Source organism: Colobus angolensis, unplaced genomic scaffold (genome assembly GCF_000951035.1).
Source record: "Colobus angolensis palliatus isolate OR3802 unplaced genomic scaffold, Cang.pa_1.0 Scaffold237, whole genome shotgun sequence".
NCBI lineage: Eukaryota > Metazoa > Chordata > Mammalia > Primates > Cercopithecidae > Colobus > Colobus angolensis.
The window spans coordinates 2,185,216-2,211,073 of NW_012115566.1; the positions used below are offsets into that span (position 1 = coordinate 2,185,216).

General features: G+C 39.8%; 3 protein-coding genes across 4 annotated transcripts; 2 read left to right on the forward strand and 1 right to left on the reverse strand.

Moving 5' to 3' along the window:
• Positions 1–645: 645 nt before the first annotated feature.
• LOC105513881 (histone H2B type 1-N) lies at positions 646–14,675 on the reverse strand. Of its 2 annotated transcripts, XR_001002093.1 has the most exons (3): positions 14,152–14,669; positions 11,536–11,634; positions 646–803 (listed from the first exon to the last, which is right to left on the reverse strand). XR_001002093.1 is itself a non-coding variant. In XM_011944930.1 (2 exons), exon 1 carries the CDS (start codon positions 14,553–14,555, stop codon positions 14,175–14,177), a length of 381 nt encoding a protein of 126 aa, XP_011800320.1. In that variant the 5' UTR covers positions 14,556–14,675; the 3' UTR covers positions 11,538–11,631; positions 14,148–14,174. The 2 variants fall into 2 exon arrangements, 1 of the variants encoding a protein (XP_011800320.1); XM_011944930.1 differs by lacking the exon at positions 646–803 and having other exon boundaries at positions 11,538–11,631; positions 14,148–14,675.
• Positions 14,676–14,850: 175 nt separating this feature from the next.
• Positions 14,851–17,720, forward strand: LOC105513880 (histone H2A type 1). The gene has a single exon (XM_011944929.1). The coding sequence runs from the start codon at positions 14,880–14,882 to the stop codon at positions 15,270–15,272; it is 393 nt and encodes a 130-aa protein (XP_011800319.1). The 5' UTR covers positions 14,851–14,879; the 3' UTR covers positions 15,273–17,720.
• A 3,938-nt stretch (positions 17,721–21,658) lies between these two features.
• On the forward strand, positions 21,659–22,041 carry LOC105513882 (histone H4). Its single transcript, XM_011944932.1, has one exon. The coding sequence runs from the start codon at positions 21,686–21,688 to the stop codon at positions 21,995–21,997; it is 312 nt and encodes a 103-aa protein (XP_011800322.1). The 5' UTR covers positions 21,659–21,685; the 3' UTR covers positions 21,998–22,041.
• The last annotated feature ends 3,817 nt before the right edge of the window (positions 22,042–25,858 follow it).

Below are 25,858 nucleotides of genomic sequence, written 5' to 3' on the forward strand. Positions count from 1 at the left end.
AGGATATATCACAACATTTAAAATTATTACTCTAAGGTGAGAGAGGCTATTAGGATGAAGGAGAAAGATTTCTTTGGATATAATTCGATTTGACCTTGGGACTATGTAAAAATATTTTATTTAATGGTAGAACCAAATATTTAAAAATCCAATCCCTAGACATCAACAGCAAAATGAATTAAATGGATCTGTATATCTAGATCATAACATAAGTGTGCAGGAAGGGATACTCCAAATACTTTGAAAAATAGTCATTTGAACTTAAATAAACGTTACGAGTGTGGTATATACCCTGAGGCAGCAGTTCTTGAAACTTCTGGTCTCATGACCTGCTTATACTCTTAAAAAGTAATGAAGTGATGCAGTTGACAATTTGAGAATGCCTTGGGAATTAGAGTTTGGATTCCAGCAGACAGTCATTAAAATGAAATATGCTCTCCTGAAATAACATTTCAGTGAATAAAGCACTAAGGAGTTTTCCAGGGAGCTCTCTTTTGAACTTTGATCTATAGCACGTTAGGTGGTGGAGCTTTGGGATCCAAAGAATTTGTGTTTCTGTAGGTTATAACTATTGATATTTACCATATTATAGAGTAAAACAAAAAAATTGGTTAATTCATTTAAAAATAATAATAAACCCATTTGATGTTAGCGTACATATTTTATGAAAAATAGCTATATTTTTAAAATAAAAAGAAGAGTGACACTGTTTTACATTTTTGCGAATCTCTCTAATGTCTTGTTTAATAAAAGACAGCTGAATTCTTGTTTCTGCATTCAATCTCTTGCAATATAAATGTCATCTGAAAATAATAATGAAAAAGAAAAATAAGTGTCAGAATTAGTATGAAATATTAGCCCACAGACCCACTAAAAGGGTCTCAAGGGTCCCCAGATCACATTTTGAAAATCACTGCAATTGTTGCCATTACAGAAATCACTGTCCTTAGGACAAAAAAAAAAGAAAAAGCAAACATTTTTAAAAAATTATGTTCTTAGTAACAATATTGTTGGTGACACTGGTGGGGATGACTATGGCAGAAGCTGATGCAGATGATAATTTGAGAATGCCTTGGGAATTAGCGTTTGGATTCCCAGCAATGACAGCCATTAAGATGAAATATGCTCTCCTGAAATAACATTTCAGTGAACAAAGCACCAAGGAGTTTTCCAGGGAGCTCTCTTTTGAACCTTGATCTATAGCTTGGTAGGAGGTGGAGTTTTCCCCAACGTAAATACAACAGAACTTTACAAATGGAAGGATGGGACCCTCCTGGAGAGTATGATGCTCATCTCAGAGATGTAGGGCACAGTGACCTAGGAGAAGACAAATCCTAGACCACAGTGTAAGCGTCTTATTCAGTTCATCCTGGTGTTTTACATGCTGAATCTATTCCAATTGACAACTGTAATTGTTCTGTTTAATTAAAATTCTCTAATTAGCAATACTAATTCTTAGTGGGGATTCTTTCAGGCTTTGTTGCCTCTCTCCTGCCCTAACTTACTTTTTATTGCTTCTCCAGACATCTGAGATCATCCTCACCTTCCATCAGCATGATGTCCTACACTCATTAGGATTTCCTATTCCCCAAAACTTGTAATTGGATCCTCTTCAAGAACTTTGGGTTCTTGACTATAAACTCAAAATCTCTACACTACAGTTTACGTTAGATTGTTTTCTGTGTGCACTGATGCACCTGGTTGACTTGTGGGACTTTTAGATGATCTTTTAGTGACAGATTTAAAACACTGACATTTTTTGCTTTTATTTCCTCCTCTCTCACGTATCAAAGAACAGTGTTTTTAAAGGATGAGTGCATGTTACTCCTTTCACTGAATGTCCTTTATCCTTCCTAAAAAGTTTTCCTTTTTAAAACTAACTCACTTTTCTTCCCGATCTAAAAGCTTCATTCTTCTCTGTCATAAAAAAAATTCCTTTACCAAGGTTAATTTACTATATTATGGGTTGTTAATTTAAATAATGTGTTTAAAGAACAATATTGTTTAAAATTTTAGAAAGCACAACAATGGACTTTTATCCACATATTATTAAAGTCACAGTAGTGACTTTAACATACTACATTGAGCATTTAGGACAATTAATATACTCCACAGCTAATAAATGTATGCAGTTACTGTGTGTGTTTTGTTTTGTTTTGTTGTACTTTAAAGTTCTAAATGATGCCTCCCAGTTTTTATTATGTATATAGCAGTTGTTTGAAAAGAAAATGAAATGGAATTTTAATTTTCTAACACTCTTACTCCAAGAGAACAACAAAATTACAAAGGTATCATTGATGTCCAGTTTATTATTATTCCATTAACTCCATTAAATATAATATGAATTATGTATTAAGTGTATGTATGTATAAAGTGTCATTTGGCTCATGGAATATGTAGCTAAAGCGTCAAAAGATTGGACCTATCTATATTCTCCATCCCACTGCTGAGATGAGCTTCATGAGCACACAATAATGTGGCCAAATATAAATACTTTAATATACACAGAATTTCTTGATATTCTATAGTTTATTTTCAAGATGTCAATTTAAAATGTTGGAAAAAATAATTAAATTATGATCAAGCTACAATGCATTAAAATTAATATCTAGAATTACTTTTAAAGTCCAGTGTCAATGTTGTCTCCAAAATTTTAGTGCAATTATTTATATAGTTCAATATTCTTGAAACACCATTTCACAAGAACCAACTAGTAAGTGATAGTAGTACACTTGGGTTATAATGTATTTTAGATGCAACTCCATATATATTCACATCACATGTACAAACTTCTAATATTAATTAAGATAACTGAGATGTAAATTTACAGGGTGTTTTTTCTTTGAAAAGTGCAGACACTTTAGAAGTTATCATTACAGGACCTCCTAGTTCTATGTAAAACTTGAATTTTTGCATTAATAGGCGATGCCTATACTTTCAGTTTTATATTCTGTATTAATTCTACTATTAAAGCAAGCACGATATAAAACATAGCCTTAAGAAATTAAAACACACACAAAAATCCCTTAATTTATTAAAGGATACTTTTCTTCATTCTAAGCAGTTGAAGAAATCCTCTGGCAAATAGTTTGTATCGATGTTTTAGTATAATATATTAAATTAAAATTATTATTTTTAAAGTAGTGTCTAACATAATATGGCTTCCAGAAAGATATAGGCCATACCTATTTAGCTTTGAATGCTAGGCTTTAAGCAAAAATTCAAAATTTCTCTCTTTTCCATATCTCAAGATCACAGCCTAAGAGACTTTTAATGGGCAACCACTAGTTTATATCTTGGGAATACTGCAAATTAAACAAATTAGGTCACCTATATGTATCTTCATATGCAATTTGAACAAAAGGGAAATACAGCAGTAAGTGGTTAATTGGCTGAATAGTGTATTTTTTTGTTCTTCAGTAACAAGATGTCTTCCAGAAGTTTAGTAGTTAAATAGATAAGAAATACATAAACAACCTTATATCACTTTTTTTTTTTTTTTTTTAAGACAGAGTTTCGCTTATGTTGCCCAGGCTGGAGTGCAATGGCGTGATCTTGGCTCACTGCCACCTCCGCCTCCTGGGTTCAAGTGATTCTCCTGCCTCAGCCTCCTGAGTAGCTGGGATCACAGGTATGTGCCACCAAGTCTGGCTAATTCTGTATTTTTAGTAGAGATGGAGTTTCTCCATGTCAGTCAGGCTGGTCTCGAACTCCCCACCTCAGGTGATCCGCCCACCTTGGCCCTCCAAAGTGCTGCGATTACAGGTGTGAGCCACCGTGCCCAGCCTATATTGCCTTTTAATTCTTGTTTTTACAATGATGGCAATCCATAATGTTATTTAATTGTTGTTTAATCCTTTCATAAGAATGTTATTCTAGTTTTTTTGGTAATTAAAAAGACAGCTCTGGAAACTTCCATAGTCTTACCTATTGTTATTGTTTTGATTTCATATCACTTTTAAAGATTGTGTACTTTATTTTGTTTTAAGTAACATGGTCCCGTTAGTCACCCAGGTTGGAATGCAGTGGGGCCATCCTAGCTCACTGCAGCCTTGAACTTCTGGGCTCAAGCTATCTTCCTACTCCAGCCTCCCAAGTAGCTGGGACTATACACATGAGGCACCTCTCCTAGCTTCACTTTTAAAAGTTTTAAAATCTAATCTTTCTCTGGTTTTAGCTTGCTTAGTACAAAATTCAGTTATGTTCTATAGGAAAAATTTCCTCCACTTTGGGATCTTGGCAGTGATCCTCCTAGCAACGGTGATGGGCAAAACAAAAGGCTTTTGATTTTGTTGAAATGTGTTTGATAGGCTACATTAAAGCCACAGCACAAAGAAACCTCGTAGAGCAAAGGAATAAAGAAATTATTGATGAAACTCTGAATCCTGGAAGGAAACACAAAGATCATCTTACTAAACCCTACCTTTATTTACATTTGAAGGAATGGAAACCAAGAAGTATTTGTGAAAAGCATGCTGTCACACCAGAACCCAGATCTCTGGGATTCCTGTCCAACGTGTGTGTGTGTGTGTGTGTGTGTGTGAGAGAGAGAGAGAGAGAGAGAGAGTGTGTAGCAGAAAAAGCAGGAGGAGGGGAAGGAGAAAAGGAGAGAGAAAACACAATTCTCTCATTCAGCATATATGTATTGAGAGCCTACTATGTGTCAGGGATACACCAATAAATGATATGGATTGTAACACATATTTACTTTTGTAAATGAGCAATTCTATTATAAAAGATAAATATACTTTTAGCTAGTAAAATGTAGGCAAAAACGCTTTAAGATGTTTTAAGTAGACATAACTAGTTAGTAAATAGAGAATATGTTGTTAAATATAGATATAAGGGATGGAAGGGTCAAAAGATACCTAATGTTCATGAGGCACAAAATATACAAAAGGAGCCACACATTCAGAATTCACAGATATATGAGACATTGAAGCACTGACTCATTATTCATGAGGCCTTGAGTCAGCCACACATTGGAGACACCATAAGTTCTCTACTTCAGAAACAAAAATAAAATCCATGGCTGTTCAACCAACTAATTGGTTGGGACCAGGCACATATATCTCTGTGTCTGTCCTACAGGTTGATTCAGCGATGTAAGAGAGCTCAGATATATGGAAATTGCTCACACTTGATTCAGGTAGTGTGGTTCTTCCAATTCACTTACACACTAAACTGTTTATCTGTTCTTCTTTTTCCCCTTGCTCTTTGCTATGTTTTTTAATGAAGCTGTGATTTGAGCATTTTACTGCATAGTCTGCAAACCTATTTGTGCTGTGTCCTCTGGGAGAGCTTGCATGGGACTGTACTTGGAGCCTACCAGGGCATCAAGGTAATTTCTCACATGGTACCAATAAGGACCCTCTATCATAACAAAAATGTGGAAAAGTCACCTTTAGATGGCAAGTTGCAGGAAGTAAGGGGAAAATGATGGAGGTGTGTTCCAGTCAGAGGTAAAATAAAGTACAGGGGCTCACAGGGACACAATGCTCAGCAGTTTGAGGAACATCAAGGGGACCAGGGTGGCTAGAGTAGAGGAAACAAGTGAGACAGCCCTAGAAGACCAGGCCAAATACATCACTGGGGCCAGAGTATGCAAAACCTCATAAGGCAAGGTAAGGGCTTTGGAAGTTTCTAAGTCAAGGAGCAGGTGATCTGACCGAAAATTTTAGAAGGGTATCAGGATGCTGAGGGGAGCACAGACTAGAGAGGCACAGAGATAGGAGCAGGTACTACAGGTAGAAGCTATGCAATAACCAGGAGAGAGGAGGTGGGTACAGAGTAGGTCAGCACTGGCAATGGAAAGTAAAGGGCTCCCAGTATGGATTATTTATCCCTAGATTACTGCCAAAGAGGTCTTCTTTCCTAGTCTTATTACTCTGTTCAATTCTGACCAATTAAAATCTCCAAATGTCACTTCTTTTTCTTCTTAAAAGCACTTTTTTTTTTTTTTTTTTGACGAGTCTCGCTCTGTCGCCCAGGCTGGAGTGCAGTGGCGCAATCTCAGCTCACTGCAAGCTCCGCCACCCAGGTTCATGCCATTCTCCTGCCTCAGCATCCCGAGTAGCTGGGACTACAGGCCCGCCTCCACGCCCGGCTAATTTTTTTTGTATTTTCAGTAGAGACGGGGTTTCACTGTGTTAGCCAGGATGGTCTTGATCTGCTGACCTCGTGATCCGCCCGCCTCGACCTCCCAAAGTGCTGGGATTACAGGCGTAAGCCACCGTGCCAGGCAAAAACACTTTTCAAAACAGTGCTTTCCTTTCCACACAAACAAATCTAAACTAATCAGCCTGGGCATTGTGTTTCTTGAGCCCTGGTGCCTGTTTTGTTGAAGAATTTGCCCATTCTGTCCCATCTCTCTGACTTAGGACACACCACACTAAATCCTGATATATCAATTATATATATCATTAAGGCTTCTTTAGTTGTCGTCTATTATGATGTATGTCCTTTAGGACAATGACCATGTTCTTTTGTACTGACTGTTTCTCCAAGGGCACATTCAATGATAATCAATGGGGAGGATTTCCGAGTTAATGACCCTTTGCCATCACAGGTTGTCCACCTCTTCTTAGCATTAAGACCCTCTGCTTATGCACATGCCCACAGCTCTAGAGGGGAAGAAAAGAAGTTTAGAAATACCCAACCAGGCACACGGACAAATTGACCTACATAGGCCTTCCTCCATGCCTCCTCTTCCCCCAAACCCACATTTATTTTCATTCCTTTCCTTCTAGTCTGGCACAACATGTCAGTAAAAAGGACACAAGACCAGAAAGCAAATTCTGAGATTTGGAGAATCTGTCTCAGAAGAAGCAGTTGCAATATGCCTTATCTTTCCCAGAACATATTCTTGCTCCACGTCTAGCAATGAAGTTCCAAGAAGGGGAATTCATCAACATCTCTCTGACTGATTTAACACAGTGAAGACATATCTGTTTAAGAAGTATTGCTGGTGGCCAGATGAGAGAAGCTATTGAGACATCTGCAGTGAGGTGCCTGTTGCAAAGCCCTACCTAGAAGGGGGCTGTGGGGAACTCTTTGTTTCTTTGGGATCAGCATAGCTCTGTATTACATTTTTAGAACAGCTGAGTTTCCATGTGTTCTTAAGGTCTAGGATGTATACAGGAGCTCTGGTATCACAGTGGACCCCACAGAAGTGGCCAACTACTTACATTTCAATTACCTTTCTCTGCTTTTTTGTTTATCAGGCTAAAGCTGAATGTGAATCTGATGGCTGCTGCCTTAGTTCAAAGCCAATGGAGCGCTATACCTACAGAAGCAGAATTTTAATAAACTGGCCTGAGCAATAGCAAATGGGGAGGACTTCCGAGTTGATGACCCTTTGCCATCACAGGCTGTCCACCTCTTCTCAGTAATAAGACCCTCTGCTTATTCACATGTCCACAGGTAACCTCTAGAGGGAAGAAAAGAAGTTTAGAGATACCCAACCGGCCGCATAGACAAATTGGCCTACCTAGGGCAGATGCCTCAAGTATTTTTCTTCTGCAACTGACTTATCAGCACTGCAGACTATTTCTGGGGGACATTCTGGCATTATTAGAAGCCCTCCAGCCACTCTCAGCTTTGACATGTCCTCTATGTAGTTTCTGCAATGAAAGTAATTAATGTAATTGTTCTCATAGAAGAGTGATGGTTCTTAGGGAGCATTCTGGAAATTAAATAAGTTGGGTTTTTGTTGTTGTCGTTGTTGTCCTGGTGATTGGGAGAGGGCACAGTACTGACATTTAGGGACATTTAGGGAAGGACCAGGGATGCTAGATATCCTGTGAAGAAGTCTCAACTCATGCATGACTTCCACGTATCTCAAAATCAATCTGAAGGTGAAAAACCTGATTATTTGAGGCTAAAACAGAATTCCTTTTACACATAAGTATGCAATGTTTGTGTGTGTGCATAATTTAATGTGCACTGAATTTTCCAAGAATGCAATCACTTTACAAATTAAGAGAAGACTATATTTTGTTGTATTCAAATGTCACTCAGCATTATTGGTCTTTTCAAAAAGAAAAAATCACATTGCTGAGAGTAATGTCCCTTGTGGTATTTGAGTTACCTAAGTCAGTTGGTTTGGTCCTTGTTGCATTTGGGATAGTTCCATAGAGAGCTAAAATATCCAACTACTTCATTTTGTTTTCTAGTATAGGGCCCAAGCATTTATAGGTTGAAAGTACCATCTTTATTATTAAAATACCATCCCTTATTTAGCTTTTATATCATATTAAGCTGCTTTAGCAATTTTTGAAAAATTAAGTTAGATAGTATTACCTAAGAATTTAATTTCAGGCTGTAAAAAGGACCATAAAAATATTAGACATACAAAGGGAGCCTAGGCCTGACAGGTGTGAGAACCACTGCTTTTTATAAATTCTCATTTGTAAGCCCTGTTTAATGAGCTACACAAGCACCAACCTCACAGAAGGTCAATAAATACAGGTCACAACCCTCACTCCTACTCCAAATGGTTGCACTAGGACCTGACTATATGATTTCAAAGCCTGAGTTGCTGCTCTTGTGCCTTGGGATTTTAAGGCTCTTCCCAAATTAATACACTTAGAATCCCAGTGTTTTCTTACAGTGTTTCTTAATTTCTCCATCAAAAATAATCCCTTTTCTCTAGTATAACTAAAGAACTATGACTGAGGCACTTTTATTTTTCCTTACATCAGTGGGAATTCTTACTGTCAGGGGATGAAGTTATTTGTTCTCGCAGTCTATCCCCATTGTTCTTTGCATTTTCTGACCCTCAATAAAACCTTGTTAAGTTTCATCACTCACATTTACCAACCCCCTAGAGATACTTGTGTGCATGTTCAACTCTGGAAATTAATATAAAAAATTTTTTTTTTCTTCTGAGATGCAATCTTGCTCTGTCACCCAGGCTGGAGTGCAGTGGCACAATCTTGGCTCACTGTAATATCTGCCTTCTGGGTTCAAGCAATTCTCCTGCCTCAGCCTCCCGAGTAGCTGGGATTACAAGTGCACGCCACCATGCCTGGCTAATTTTTGTATTTTTCGTAGAGATGGGGGTTTCACCATGTTGGCCAGGCTGGTCTTGAACTCCTGACCTCAGGTGATCCACCCACCTCGGCCTCCCACAGTGCTGGAATTACAGGCATGAGCCACCGCACCTGGACAGACATTTTTATCATTATTCAAGTGTGGAAAAATTTTCTCCTGTTTGTTAGTACCACGCATCTGCTTTACCTCATGCAGTCTCCTAACCTTTATGATTTGGTGACAGTATCAGAAAAGGAGAGGCTCTGAAATACAAGTTAAAAGGAATTGGGAAATGAATAAATTGACCATCTGCAGAAGTAACAGATATTTGAGATAGTTTGGAAATGGATGGATGATGAAATTCACACAATGTTTTTCCACATCAAGTAACAGGAAATGGACCCTGTCAGATAAGTTGTGATCACATTAATTTAACATGCCCTTTATCAGGCAATGTTTGCTGTAATGAAATAAACAAACAAAAAAACAAAAACAAAATAAAACAAACAAAATAAAAAAGGAGTATGTCCAATACTATGTCATAACTGAAGAATGGTAGACTGCATGAAATCTAGAAATGAGTGAAAAAGAATTAGGCTTTGTTAGTATGTTTCTTGCAATCTCCATGGAAGGGAGTGCTCTGTTTCCAATGAGGAAAATATAAATTTTTCTAGTCTGGCCAAAGACCATTTATTCAGGTAAACAGTTGTTTTTTTCAAGACATAGCTATAAAAAAAGAAAAAAAAAAAAGTCCTTTAGGACCAGATTCTCTCTTATAATTCTATGTTCCAATCTGTTCCTTTTTGCCCTATAAATTGTTTTCAGGAAAAAAAAATATATGTGTGTGTGTGTGTACATATATATATATATATACACACACATACATATATATGTATATATACACACACAAAAAAAAAGTTATATGGGGCAAAGCATGAATCATGTGCTTTCTTGCAGCTACCATATAAAAGTTCCAGTGTAAAGCACTAACGTGACATGCTGGTTTGGATTAGCTCTAATCAATTCTCCAAGGCTGATTAGCAATCTCATAAATTAATCAAGATTGTTTCAGCAACAGAGGGTACCATACTTGGCTACGAGGTGCAAATAACTTAAAAGATCTATCTTTGAGTCCTTATTTCTCTTTCTCTCTCTGTTTTAGAAATTTTAACCTTCTTAATAACTGAGAGTAATGGGCCTGATATGTGAACTTTGTAAAGAAGTGTTCAATTTTTTTCTTAATGCTTCTCTCCATTCTCCACACAGATTTTAGCCACCCCACATACAATATTCTTCTAGACATCTTCTTCCCTGCTGACAATTCCAAGTTATTCAAGTAGTCCCTGATGGCCCAAACTTACATATAGACATATACATGCAGAAATATAGACATCTATCTATATTCTCTGTATGTTTGATAAGGAGTCACTTCACTATTCTTTATTCTGGCCTGGAGAATGTGTTTAGGTAACTTAATCCTTCTAAATCCCCTTCTCACTTTCTCTTCTGGATTTTAACTACAGATTTCTCCATTCCATAAAACAAACCAACAACAGAATTTCCTGCTGATTATCTGTATTAATGGAGAGGCTCAACGGCACCTGTGCTATGAAAAGTTGTGATGAAAAAACTCAAATGTATGATGAATTTACTGTCCTCAAGTATTTTGGTGTGAAATGGTGGGAGGACAGAAGATACATAAATGAAAAGAGTATAATCTCTGTTCTAACAGAGAGAGGAGTATACACGCATACACATACATAACATATATACAAAATACACATATACATACACACACACAGCCTCCAGAGAGATGTTACAAAGATTTTGTGGGAAGTTAAGTAGAGATTTATAAGAGCTTAGAGGAGCTGAAGGAAGACAGCTCAGCTAGGTTCTAATAGAGAGGGCTTCAGAGAGTGAGACTTGTGTGAACTTTGGAGGATAAGTTAGGATTTAGATAGATGGAGAAGCAGAGAGAAAGAACATTTAATTAAATGGATTTCATGAAGTCTGAATTGTATCAATTCTGTGCCAAACGCAGATCAATAATCAAAATAATCAAATAATGTGAAGAAATCAACTGTAATGAAGTACCATCAGGGTCCTCCAAGCACTTCCTAGGAATCAGGATTTTTGGTCTAGGGTCTTTTTTTTTTTTTTTTTTTTTTTCTGAGACGGAGTCTCGCTCTGTCACCCAAGCTGGAGTGCAGTGGCCGGATCTCAGATAACTGCAAGCTCCGCCTCCCGGGTTCACGCCATTCTCCTGCCTCAGCCTCCCGAGTAGCTGGGACTACAGGCGCCCGCCACCTGCCCCCTCGCCCGGTTAGTTTTTTGTATTTTTTAGTAGAGACGGGGTTTCACCGTGTTAGCCAGGATGGTCTCGATCTCCTGACCTTGTGATCCGCCCGCCTTGGCCTCCCAAAGTGCTGGGATTACAGGCTTGAGCCACCGCGCCCGGCCTGGTCTAGGGTCTTTAGTCTACAGATTGAGAAGCAAGGGCACCTGGAGATTGGTTGCTGACTCTTAATTTTAGCCAAAATCTTGAGCTTTCGGAAACCATCCGCCTTCTTAATGTCCTCCGTGAGTCTTCTTTTTCTCCTCCTTAAGAGAGGAGGAGGAATGAACAATATTTAGAAAATGAATAATATTTATGGAAACACTATTAGGTTTGAGTTTCTCATCTATAAATTTTCCTTTATGACAAACTATGTGATGCTTGTAACTTGTTTTTACACTGGGAGTTTTTTCCTATTATATTTTCCAGTATAGTATTTGATACATAAATTTAATATATGTAACATATATTTAAAGTGTAAATCAGGCTGGGCATAGTGGCTCATGCCTGTAATCCCAGCACTTTGGGAGGCCAAGGCGGGCGGATCATGAGGTCAGGAGTTCGAGACTAGCCTGGCCATCATGGTGAAACCCCATCTCTACTAAAGATACAAAAAATCAGCTGGGCATGGTGGCTGGCTCCTGTAAACCCAGCTACTAGGGAGGCTGAGGCAGGAGAATTGCTTAAACCCGGGAGGTGAGGGTTGTAGAGAGCCGAGATCGTGCCATTGCACTCCAGCCTGGGTGACACGGTGAGACACCATCTAAATATATATATATATATACACACACACACATATATATATATATATAAAGTTTAAATCAAATTATATCAAAACCCATGATAAAACATCTAACCCCAAACTGGAATATTGGCAACAACTGGTATTTACCTCTGTGTGTTTCCCTATCCCATGTCTTGCCTTTATCACTAAGATAGCCACTGCCAAGTATTTTTAAAACTCTCTCTTAAAAGTTTTCATTATCACACACTTATGTATACTTATTCTGTGTAAGTGCTTCTATATATACTTCAACAATGTATAATTTGGTTTTACGTTCATTTTACTGTTTTTTTGTTTTGTTTTGTTTTTTAAGAGATAGGGTCTCACCATGTTGTCCAGGCTGGTCTCAAACTCCTGAGCTTAAGCAATCCTCCCACCTCAGCATTCCCAAAGTGCTAGGATTACAGGCGTGAGGACCATGCCCAGCCATGGTTTTACTTTTGAGTTTTAAAAAATGTTATTATATATGAACCTTCTGAGACCTATGTTTCTAAAATTCAACCAGATACTACTGTGTATACCTCAATAAATGCATTATTTTGACCATGAACATGTAGTTGTCTCTAGTACTTTTATCTATTAAAAATAGCATATTTTCCATTCTCATATGTCTCCTGTTGCATGTGTGCAAAATATTCTCTCATGTAAACATCTAGGAGTCAAACAGTTGGGTCACTGGAGTACACTTACTGGATAAAAAATACTATCAAAAACCTTCAGCAAATACAATTCGATGTGGAAGAGTTCCCACACTGATTCTTGGCAAAGACCAAAATACTTTTAAATATGCCACTCCTAAGTGTTTAAAATGAAGACACTCATTCTGATTTCCTCAGTTGGTGGTGGGGGAAAACAATGGAGAACAGCCCTTCTCCTCCTCTATTTTTTTCTTTTAAAATTTATTCCAATTAATAGAGATACAGTAAATGCAAGTGACACAGATAAGAAAACATGGAGCAGATCCTAACAGAAAAGGTAGGGAATAGAAACTGTGTTCATAAACAGGAATTCCACACAAGAGAAATATGGGAATGAGTAAAACGGCAAGAATCCTCCAAAAAACCCGCACTGCCAAGAATTTTCCCAGTTAGAACACTCACCAGAGAAAACAGTGGTCAAGTTTCAAACTGCCCGCGCAGCGTCGGGATTGGCCATCGACATCAACTCGGCCCGATTGACGTGTACGATGCTGTAAACTGGGTTCAAACTTTTTTCTGCTGCCTTTCTATCTTAATATTTAGCAAACCCAAACTGGGAACAAGGGAGGAGAAAGAGCACCACTCTCAAAATAAACAAGTTTAAGTCGATTTGTACGTTTCTGTGTGTGCCAACTGCTTCATTACTAAAGTACACATGAAGTTTAGGGACAGAGCGCCGTAAACAGTACGGATATTTTACCAGTTGACACTTAAATATTATATTTTATTTGGGGTCAACAGGAATTGAATTTTCCCTTTACTAGGTTTGTCTGATGATAAACCTGATCCTTCTTCAGATAAAACATTGTCTCAAGCGTTGCTGCAACATGCAGTACACTGCAGTGCTAATTAATTTCTTTTTTCTTTCTTTTTTGAGACAGAGTTTCGCTCTTATTGCCCACGCTGGAGTGCAATGGCCCGATCTCGGCTCACTGCAACCTCCGTCTCCCGGGTTCAAGCCATTCTCCTGCCTCAGCTTCCCGAGTAGCTGGGATCACAGGCGTCCGCCACCACGCCCAGCTAATTTTTTTGTTTTTTTAGTAGATACGGGGGTTTCACCATGTTGGCCAGGCTCGTCTTGAACTCCTAACTTCACGTGATCCACCCGCCTCGGCTCCCCAGAGTGCTGGGATTAGAGGCTTGAGCCAAAACTAGTTTCTAACAAGGATAAAATAAGGAATCTTGTAAATCTTCTTTGTAACAATTAAGAAATATTTGCTGTAAGAAAAGTGAGTGCCAGCTCTCTTTGGGAAGACTGAGTGGCTCTGAAAAGAGCCTTTGGGGTGTGGGCCGAGACTGACCGAACGTTCCGCGGTGGGCGGGCTCACTTGGAGCTGGTGTACTTGGTGACGGCCTTGGTGCCCTCCGACACCGCGTGCTTGGCCAGCTCCCCGGGGAGCAGCAGGCGCACGGCCGTCTGGATCTCCCTGGAGGTGATGGTCGAGCGCTTGTTGTAATGCGCCAGGCGGGAAGCCTCACCCGCGATGCGCTCGAAGATATCATTGACGAAGGAGTTCATGATTCCCATGGCCTTAGAGGAGATGCCGGTGTCGGGGTGGACCTGCTTCAGAACCTTGTACACGTACACGGAGTAGCTCTCCTTTCGGCTGCGCTTGCGCTTCTTGCCGTCCTTCTTCTGGGCCTTTGTCACCGCCTTCTTGGAGCCTTTCTTCGGGGCGGGAGCGGACTTTGAGGGTTCAGGCATGGCTGGTAGTAACTGCCGGAAAATTGGAGAAAAAAACGAGAAGAAAGTCGGTAGCACTGTCTACCTACCGCTTATTCCCTGCTTCTTAACGCAAATAGGGCAGACAATGAAGGTGTGCGTTTAACTAGTGGTGAGTCCTGGAAACGTGTATTAACTTTGTCCAATCAAAATAAGTGTTTTTCAAAAGCGCAATCCCATTGGTTAAAGCGAAACTGTAATGTTAGCCAATAGCATAGCTTAGTTTTCGTGCCCGTATTGACTATAAGTAGCCGAGCCTTAGTGTTGGGTCAGTCTCAGGCACACTGCTGATTGAGTATTTTTGTCATGTCGGGACGTGGCAAGCAGGGCGGCAAAGCTCGCGCCAAAGCTAAGACCCGCTCTTCTAGAGCGGGTCTTCAGTTCCCCGTGGGCCGAGTGCACCGACTGCTCCGCAAGGGCAACTATGCCGAGCGGGTCGGTGCCGGCGCGCCTGTGTACCTGGCGGCGGTGCTGGAGTACCTGACCGCCGAGATCCTGGAGCTGGCTGGGAACGCGGCCCGCGACAACAAGAAAACCCGCATCATCCCGCGCCACCTGCAGCTGGCCATCCGCAACGACGAGGAGCTCAACAAGCTGCTTGGTAAAGTGACCATCGCCCAGGGTGGTGTTCTGCCCAACATCCAGGCTGTGCTGCTGCCTAAGAAAACTGAGAGCCACCACAAGGCCAAGGGCAAGTAGTGGGTCTGGAGTACTGCATTACTCATACCTCGGCCCAAACCAAAAAGGTTCTTTTCAGAGCCACCTACTTTTTCACCAAGTAGAGCTGTGTTCCACAGTTTTATCCGATGTCGAGTCATCTTGCAATGGCACTAGAATGCTGTATAGAGATGAAGCAAAACCAAAGGGCTTTTACACCACATTGTTTTGAGATACAAAGTAGATATTGAAATATTCAGGGCACATCAAGAAATTTAGGCGCGGCAGCTCGCGCCTGCAATACAGCTGAAAACAATAGGAAAAGTGAGGCAAGAGGATAACAAAGGGAGCTGAAAGTTGGTTAGAGGGCTGAATAAGTAAAAGCAAAGGGCAGAACTAAGGTGGACGGGCGGGTGAACAAGAAGCGAGATAACAAGCAGTGAACCTTTTGCAGCCGAAACAAAGGTGAGATAATGTGAGCAAGGACCTCGTGGCCGGCAAGATCTGGAACAAACCAGTAAAAGGCAGCTCTTCAGAGATGGGCATGCGTATTAGGGAGGAAAAAAGTATCCTTAACAAAAGCCCATATGATAATCAGCTACTTAAGGTTCTTGCATATGGGCTACATATCTTGCATGTATTTAAGATTATGAGATAGAGGTGATGCACAAGCCACAGAGGCCAAAGTAACTAAGCAACAAACCTATCAATAAAAGGGCAGAAACTGGCTATAGATTAGGCGGCACTGGGAAGAGAAAAACACGCACAAACATAAAAAGACTTAAACTGCAACAAGCTGATGCTGATCTCATCTCGCAGAGGTCAGTGCGCTCTCCCGCGCCGAGAGTGTAATACTCTGCTTAATAAACTTTTGCTGCTTTGCTTTGCTGTCAGTGTGTGTGTCGACTTGTTTGCTCCTGGCACCAAGAGCCTGGAACTGCTTGGCACCATCCGGTAACACAACCACTTTGGGAAGCCGAGACGGAAAGACCGCTAGAGCCTTGATGTTCGAAGTCAGCCTGATCTTTACAAAAGTAAAATAACTGACTGTGCCTGGCGTCTCATAGCCTGTAGTCCTAGCTACTCGGGAGGCTGAGATCAGGAGGATCACTTGAGCCCAGGAGTTCCAGGCTGCAATGAGCTATGATTGCACCACTGCAGTCCAGCTTGTGTGACAGAGCAAGAGTGTTTCAAATGAACCTAGTGTCAGATACTTACTTTCTGTATTACAGAGGACTGAAAGCTAGCTAAATAATAGTTTTCAGTGTACCTGGGTTCCAGAGATAAAATTGGTAAACTAACCTTTGCTCCTTGCTTAGGCTTTTAGTTTATACTTCATAAGACCATGGAAGCAGAATTTGGGTATCTGACCCTTCTGCAGAATTTAGGACCCCATGTGCGTTTGGCCTACCTATTCGAGTTCCATTGAATCTTTCTGAGCACCTATGGTGTGCTAGGCACCCTCCTAAATGGGAATACAATATTAATCCAGATACATAACGTCTATATCCAAAAGGTGCTTCAAATTGACTTGGGCAAAGAATACATGTCATAATGGACTTTATGTAAATGATGGGAAAGAGTTGGGGTTAGGGTGTGAGATTACGTTAGAACGTGTTACTTAAAAACAGTATGAATGATGGACATTGTAAGTCAGGTTTTTTATTATATCATGGTCATATAGTCCTGTTCCTATCAGTTTTTCCTGCTTCCTTTCTCTCATCAAGATCACTCCCTTCCTCCTCAGATCACCAAGTCCTCCTAGCTCGAGAGGGCCTTCTATTCCTCTCCACCTAAACTTATATAAGCTACTGTGTTCCTCATAAAGACATGTTAATGAAAACGAATTTCTACAGGATCTCTAGTCCATTGAAATACATTAATTTTTGAGTCTCTGCACACATTTTTATTTCCTAGATTTAAGTCTTAATTGCAATCGCATACAACTAATATTTCTTGGAATAAAACAGCAAACACAACTGTCATAAATATTACTTTTTTAAAAAAAGTTATGATTTTTTGATGTTGAGGACTCCATCCTGATTTCAATGAATTAATTCATTCGTTCCCTTTTAAAATGTCATCTGCGTTATTTGTGTGTATAAATTTTCAATAATTGTTTCTGTTACAACCATCAATATAAAGTAAATTATACAGCTCCATAGAAGGCTTGTAAGATTTTTGAAATTAAAATAAGTTTTTAAATAAAATATGCTGTCATGATCATTGAAGTTGATGATAAAATTATTCCATTGTTTCTATTTCTCCCAAGAACCACCATCTAATCATGAAAGCTAGCTAAGTAATAATTTTCAGAGTTCCTGAGTTCCAGAAGTAAAATTCTTTAAGCTAAACAGCTTGTAAAGTAACTTTTGCTTTATAATTATTATAATTTTTGGTGTTATTTATCCTAACTCAGTGTACTCATAATCAAAACACTGACAAATGCAAACTTATTTATTAAGTAAAATAAAATATACAAGTGTGATATATCGTTGTTTATAATTTTACATACACATGTAAAGAAAAATGGAGGAGCTGTTAAATGTGTAGCTTCAAAGTAAGTAAACTAGAGGAGGCAACCTAAAGATCAGAGGGATCCAAGGAGCAAAGAGCAATTAGGAAGATTTATAGTGCCTTATCACTTTATGGTATCGTATCATTTGTGAAATATTGAATTAAATTAATGTCCTTACTGATTTGGTGCCCTCTGAAGGTTCGTTGAAACATCGGACGTGAGGCAGATTAATAGAAAAAAAAGAAGACGAATTTACAATGTGCATGGGGAGAATCAGAGTGATTGCTCACCCCAGAATGTGGTTCAGAAGTTTATACACCATCCTAGAAAAACAGTTTGAGGGAGGGAGAAGAGGAATTCATTTGAGAGGATTACTAGGAAGAATGAATGGATCAGGGAAAAGAAATTAAATTTATACCTTATCGTGTGAAATGAGCTCTTCAGGTGTGATGACATTCGTCTTACAGGGATTCATTTTTGGTGAGTCTGGATAATAGGCAGATAAAGGTTGGGGAGGGGGAGAAGGTCTAAGAGACTTTGAGGCTTCTGCATTTCAGCTTGTCACCATGCCGTAGTTTGGGGTATTGGTTTCTGAGCCCCGACATTGATAATATGCACTAAAAATAAATATTTGTTATTTAAATTAACTACTTAATGTGTTATACATAATTAGATTAATTTATGATGTATTAACATATTTAAAGTATAATATAAACATAAAATATTTGTAAATTAGTTATAAAGAAAAAATTATATTAAATAGAGGTTGGCTTTCTGCTTGATATTTTATGTACATCATCTCCATTGTCTTTTTTTATTAATTTTTTTTTTTTTTTTTAGATGAAGGTCTTGTGATGTTGCCCAGACTGATCTGTGACTCCTGAGCTTGCACAATCATCCCACTCCTGGACTCATGCAATCCTCCCACCTCAGCCTCCAGAGTAGCTGGGACTACAGGCAGGTCACTGAGCCTGGCCTCTATTAATTCTTACAGTAACTCAAAGAGGTAAATACTGTAGGGGCTAAGGGAAGTTTCACAGATAACCAACTGACAAAAGGCAGGATAATGGGAGAAATTTAATAATGTGCACAAGGGAGAATTACAAAGTGATTACCCCAGTCCCCAAAGGGGTACAGGTTATGTAACTTTTTTCATAGGGGAAGGAGGAGATGGGAAAGGTAGACAATTCCTTTGAGGGACAATAAAAGATTGTTATGGAGAATAAATGGACCACAGAAAGAAATTAGCTTGTAAATAATTGTCTTCGTAATTTATGTATTTATTTTGAGATGGAGTCTTACTCCATCACCCAGGATGGAGTGCAGTGGCACAGTCTCCACTCACTGCAACCTCCACCTCTGGGATTCAAGTGATCCTCCTACCTCAGCCTCCCTAGTAGCTGCGAACACAGGTGTGCACCACTATACCTGGCTAATTTTTTTTTTTTTAGACGGAGTTTCACTCTTGTTACTCAGGCTGGAGTGCAATGGTGCAATCTTGGCTCACTGCAACCTCCGCCTTCCAGGTTCAAGTGATTCTCCTGCCTCAGCCTCCCAAGTAGCTGGGATTACAGGCATGCACCACCACCTGGCTAATTTTTTGTAAATTTTGTAGAGACGGGGATTCACCATGTTGGCCAGGCTGGTTTTGAACTCCTGAGCTCAAGGGATCCACCTGCCTTGACCTCCTACAGTGCTGGGATTATGGGAAGGAGCCACGGCATCTACTATGTCTTGGTAATTTAAATGAGACTGAGAGGAAGGCATTATCTTGCAAAATCCATATTCAGTCTTCTTTTCTGCAATAATGAAATAACTAGGGAGGGGATAGAAGGCAATTCTGTTTCTTTTGTTAAGAAATTTTCTTGGTCCGATTAGGACATGTCAGAGTTCCTTTACATGTATAGGAAAAAGAAACAAGACGAGGTTAGAGGGGCTTTGATTCTGAAGCTTAATTCTGAGGCCTTTCAGTGTTCAAAAGCGTTCAGCATGCCCAAGAACCACATTTTGGGGAATCATTCTGCACCCCAACAGTACCGTCACTATCCTGATCTAACTTTGTAGATGAGCAAAGATTTAAAGAGAATAAACAAGTCACCTCGTGTCTGATCGGTAACAAGTCAGCTCGAGTCTGATAGGTAAACATTTAATCTAAAACCAAAGTCTTCTAATTCCAGAGTTTCAGCTCTTAACTACTTTGTAAACAAAGAATTGAATACTAAGAGATTATATTAGAATAGTTATAGGAGTTTTATAATTTTCATAGGGGTTAAAATAATTTCAGAGTGGCCGGGCGCAGTGACCTCACACCTGTAATCCCAGCACTTCGGGAGGCCAAGGTATGTGGATCATGAGATCAGGAGTTCAAGACTAGCCTGACCAACATGGTGAAACCCTGTCTCCACTAAAGATACAAATAAATTAGCCGGGCGTAGTGGTGAGTGCCTGTAATCCCAGCTACTCAGGAGACTGAGGTGGGAGAATCGCTTGAACCCGGGAGGTGGAGGTTGCAGTGAGCCGAGATTGGGCCATTGCACTCCAGCCTGAGCGAAAGGACAAGACTCTGTTACAAAAAAATAAAAATACAAATTTCAGAGTATAACCCTGTATTTACTACTAAGAAAGAAAATTAAATATTCGGAAACAAAGTTGTCCCATAATGGTTGATAACAAATCTTTAGCTGGGTCATGTAAAAGTGTCTTTTTTAAAACCTACAGGCGTCCAAGCGCGGTGGCTCACGCCTATAATCCCAACACTTTCGGAGGCTGAGGCAGGCGGATCACGATGTCAAGAGATCAAGACCATCCTGTCCAATATGGTGAAACCTGGTCTCTACTAAAAATACAAAAAATTAGCTGGGCGTGGTGGTGCATGCCTGTGCCGCGCTACTCGGGAGGTCGAGGCATTAGAATTGCTTGAACCTGGGAGGTGGAGGTTGCAGTGAACCGATATCGCGCCACTGCTCTCCAGCCTGACGACAGAGCGAGATTCCATCCCCCTCCCAAAAAAAACGCCCGCCCCACACACAAAACCTACAAACACCAATTTTCTAGTTATAAGAACTTGTTTTAAGGATATTAATTCTATTCCAAATAAGTCCTAACGCTAACACAATTATTATCAAAATCTCGAAGAGATTTTTATTCAAACTTCACAAAAGGTCTCCAAAGTTGCCCAGAAACGTTGGTGAAACAGATTAGGAAATTTGGAAAGGAAATAATGAGGAGACCGGCAGTACCAAATCAAGGGACCTCTAATTCAATTTTAAATATTAATGTAATAAAAATTTAAAGTTTGGTGTAATCATACAAATTTCAGTATTGGTCCCAAGCATAGAGAAAAAATAAATTTATTTTGAATGTTGAAAACATTATTCTCAAAATACAGCGGATTAAAAAATTGCTGGGGAACTGATTAAAACTGTATTGATAATTCCTGAGAAAGATAGACACTATTTTATCTCTTTAATAGAAGTTGATTAAACTGTAATCAATATAAGGAGGTTACAAAACGTCATATACAACACTGTATACATTTTCTTGGAAAAATATGTGCAACTACTTTGCAAAATACGTTATTAACTAGCACTTGTGATCTCTGTGTGATGGGATAACAACTTGTACTTTCTTCTTTCTTGTCCTTTCTTGTATTCCCCACAGTATTGATGTATATCTTCTGCGTTCAAAAGCAATTTTTTAAAGCCTTATAACGTGGTAACAAAATACTTTGCACATTACAAAATTCAGAACACGGAAACAAGAAGCTCGCCTTTTTTCCCTATTTCGGTTTGGCCCTTTCGATTCCCCTCCCCCACCGGGGCGGGACTTCCCGCCGACTTCTTTCAGGTTCTCAGTTCGGTCCGCCAACTGTCGTATAAAGGCGCTGCCTCAGGCCAGAGTCCTCACAAGGCGTTGTGTGCGACTCGTCTTGCTCATCATGTCTGGTCGCGGCAAAGGCGGGAAGGGTCTTGGCAAAGGCGGCGCTAAGCGCCACCGCAAGGTGCTGCGTGACAATATCCAGGGCATCACCAAGCCGGCCATCCGGCGCCTTGCTCGCCGCGGCGGCGTGAAGCGCATCTCCGGCCTCATCTACGAGGAGACCCGCGGGGTGCTGAAGGTCTTTCTGGAGAATGTGATTCGGGACGCTGTGACCTACACGGAGCACGCCAAGCGCAAGACGGTCACCGCCATGGATGTGGTTTACGCGCTGAAGCGCCAGGGTCGTACCCTCTACGGTTTCGGTGGCTGAGCGTCATTTTCTAACAATAAAAGGCCCTTTTCAGGGCCCCCCTACTTTATCAGCTGAGGAGTGGTAATACTGGATTTGGTAGGGCCGGAATTCTGCTTGCTTCTAAGTCAGTTTTGGGGCGAGCAGTTTTCTGAAGACAGCGGCACACGTGATCGTTCACCCGCGGTCACTGTTGGTAGAACTAATGTACGAGCTGTAATGTGGTCTGAAACTTGCTCAAAATTCATTAATCTTGTTTACGTAATGGGGAAAATACTTAGACACGGAATGTGCAGTACCAGTAACTCTTGTAGTCCCTGTAGTGAGCTTGACAGTGGTAATCGGAAATAGTTTTTGAAAAACCCCTAAATCCACAAGTATTTTGGGTTTGTTTTTGTTCTTTTTTTTTTTTTTTTCAGCGAGTAGTGGCGCGATCTCAGCTCACTGCAACCTCTGCCTCCTGGGTGCAACCAATTCGGCCTCAGCCCGCCGAGTAGCTGGGATTACAGGTATGCGCCACCACACCCAGCTAATTTTTGTATTTTTAGTAGAGATGGTGTTTCACCATGTTGGCCAGTATGGTCTCGATCTCCTGACCTCGTGATCCGCCCGCCTCGGCCTCCTAACGTGCGGCCTCTTAAGGGATTTTAAGAGAATTTTTTTACTTTTCTCCACTTTCATTAAGGTATGACAAATTACAACATGTACAATCTGATCTGACATATATTCATTGTGGAATGATTACATCGAGCTTAACATCCATCGCAGTTTCTGTGGTGAGAACATATAAAGCTTACTATCAGCAATTTTCAAGTTTAAAGTACATTAACTATTGTCACCATGCTTTAAAATAGAGCTCCAGAATTTATACCTCTTGAGTCCCATTATACCTCCATCCTCATTCTCTGGCAAGGACCATTTTACTCTGAGTTCAACATTTTTAGATTCCTCATGTAAGTGAGATCATGCAGTTTTTGTTTTTCTGTGCCTGGTTAATGTTTTACTTAGCATAATGGTCTCCAGTTTCATCTATGTTGTAAGAAATGACAAGATTCATTTTTTTAAGGCTGAGTAGTATTCCATTGTATATATGCCCCATTTTCTTTATCCATTCATCTGGCATTGGATACTTGATTTATTGAAAGAGCTGCACAAGTTTAAATTCATAAATGAAATCCAGTGAGTAAAGCTTTTTTTTTTTTTTTGGTGAGGCTCAGTCACTCTTTGTTATAATCATGAAAATGATCGATGTGTAATTGGTGATATCAAAAGATCTGGAAGGACAATAATAGTGGCATTGATTCAGTTAAAGCAAAAGTACAAAACTTTGTAGTCCAAGTAATTACCACAGGGAAATTTAAATTATACTTTTTCTAAATTTGAATTTTTGTTAAGGGAAAAAAATTGTATTTTACATGAAAAACAGTTTTAAATCCCAAAAATTTGTCAGATCTGGAATTGCTAAGTGGGCCTAAATAAATTTTTTGGATATAAATGATAGTTTCTCTTTAAGATGTAAAAAATAATATATATATTTTAACTGTGTATATCTATATATGTGTGTGTGTGTGTGTGTGTGTGTGTGTGTGTGTGTGTGTGTATAGATAGATTTTTTTTTTTTGAGACAGAGCCTTACTCTGTCACCCAGGCTGGAGAGCAATGGCAGGATCTCCGCTCACTGCAACCTCTGCCTCCTGGGTTCAAGCGGTTCTCGTGCCTCAGGCTCCGGAGTAGCTGAGATTATACATGCAGGCCACCATGCCCAACTAATTTTTGTGCATTTTTTAGTAGAGAAGGGGTCTCACAATGTTCAGGCTGGTCTCGAATTCCTGGTCTTAAGCAATCTGACTGCCTCATCCTCCCAAAGTGCTAGGATTATAGGCATGAGCTATCGCGCTGGGCCAAAAATACATTTTTAAAGTTAAGACATAAATGTTTTATAACTTTACACCACCAAAGCAATGTGACATGGTGAAAAATTTAAGCACAATCATAAGAAGCAGATTATTTGCAATCAAATCTGTAACAATCATATTCTAGTCGTGGGATCTTGGGTTGAGGTGCATATGCTCTCTAAGCCTCTGTGTTTTTGTAAACAATTATGTGATGATGATAAAAATAGTTCCTAGCTCTAACCGTTGTTGTAAGGATTAAATGAGTTGGGCCAGGTGGCTCACGCTTGTAATCTCAGCTTTTAGGGAGGTAGATGTGGGAGGACAGCTTGAGCCCAGGGGTTGGAGACCTGCCTAAGCCATGTAGTGAAACCCTGTTCACCACAAAAAGTAAAAAAAAAACAAAACAAAAAACAAAGAATAAGTGTAAACAAATTGGTAAATAAAAAGCACTTAGGACACTGACAACAGTATGTTCAGTGTGAAACACTTAGCATTACTCATTAATGCCAGGCCTGTAACCCTTAATTGCATCTGACCATCATCCCTGAGTAAGAGTAATCTTTTTTTGTGTGTGTGACACTCTTGTCACCCAGTCTAGAAGGCAGAGGTGTGACCTCGGTTTACTGGAACCTCTGAGTCCCAGGTTTAAGCGATTCTCAACCTCAGCCTCTTGCGTAGCTGGGATTACAAGCGTGTGCCACCACGCCTGGCTAATTTTTTGTATTTTTAGTAGAGATGGGGTTTCACCATGTAGGCCAGAATGGTCTCCAACTCCTAGCCTAAATCTATCTGCCAGCCTTGGCCTCCAAAATTGCTGGGATTACAGGCATGACACCAGGCCCAGACAGCAACATTTTCTAACAGCCACATTTTAGTACTCTAGATTCAGCCAGCAATTGTGTAATTAAATCTTTGTCTATTATGAAGCCATAGGAAAGACCTGTGTCAAGTGCATTTTTTCACACAGTTTTTGCCAGTGGAGACATCTTCATTATTCCTATAGTATCCTATCTTTTTAAAGTTTGTACTCACACTTTGTGTGGTAAATGAAAGGCAAGATCCTTCCCTATCCTTATGAGTTTGACTACAGCATGACTGGATAGGCTTGCTATGATTTTTATCTTTCCCTGTGTTCTCACTACCGTTTTATTAATCTCAGTTCTTTTTCACAGGGTAGCACAGAATTTAGCAGAAAGAGATCCAGCCGTGTAGACCAGAGATTTGTCTAAATGACAGCATGTAAGAATCAGGAAGGAAAACTTTGTTTAAATACCAGCAGTTTCTTTCCTTAACGCAATTATTATTTTTTAAATCTAACCTACAAGGTGATGGTATCCTTAAACCAATTAAATCAGAATCTCGGGTTGGATAACCTCAAATATGACTTATTAGCACTTCCCATTAACCACTGGGCCTTCAGGCCTTTAAGTTTACTTAGTAGGAATCTCACTTTTAATACCATCTTATCAACTTCAATTGTAAATAAGAGAACACTCAAAGGCTGAGGAATTCTCAGCGGTAAAGCTCTGACCCACGTTCAGTAACAAAGGGTAAGTCTTTGTTGTGATCATTCTTTGTTGTACTGAGAAGCTACATATTTCTACTCAAGGATTCAAATTCTCACGTTTCTCAAGAATTGAGCCAAAACCGATAAACTAAACTTATTTATGGTTCACAGATTAAAGGTTGTTGCATAAGAAGGTCTTGTGTTCAACAGTTGGGTTTACAGTGCCAGAAACATGTAACAACTGCTTGACTTTCCTCCCCAGCTATACTGCGAAAATTGGCACTTAAATATAACTAACTTTAAAACCTCAACAAGAGTATCGTGGCCATGTGTGGTGGCTCACTCCTGTAATGCCAACACTAGGTATAAGCGAGAGGATTATTTGAGGCCAGGATATGGAAGCTAGCCTGGGAAACATACGCAGACCTGGTCTTTGGAAAAACAATTAGCGTTGCGTGGTGGAGAGCGCGAGGTTCCAAC

What these genes read in the sequence shown, in the direction of transcription:
- LOC105513880 (XM_011944929.1), top strand. Translation starts at nt 14,880, where the DNA reads ATGTCGGGACGTGGCAAGCAGGGCGGCAAAGCTCGCGCCAAAGCTAAG.
- LOC105513882 (XM_011944932.1), top strand. Translation starts at nt 21,686, where the DNA reads ATGTCTGGTCGCGGCAAAGGCGGGAAGGGTCTTGGCAAAGGCGGCGCT.
- LOC105513881 (XM_011944930.1), bottom strand. Translation starts at nt 14,555, where the DNA reads ATGCCTGAACCCTCAAAGTCCGCTCCCGCCCCGAAGAAAGGCTCCAAG.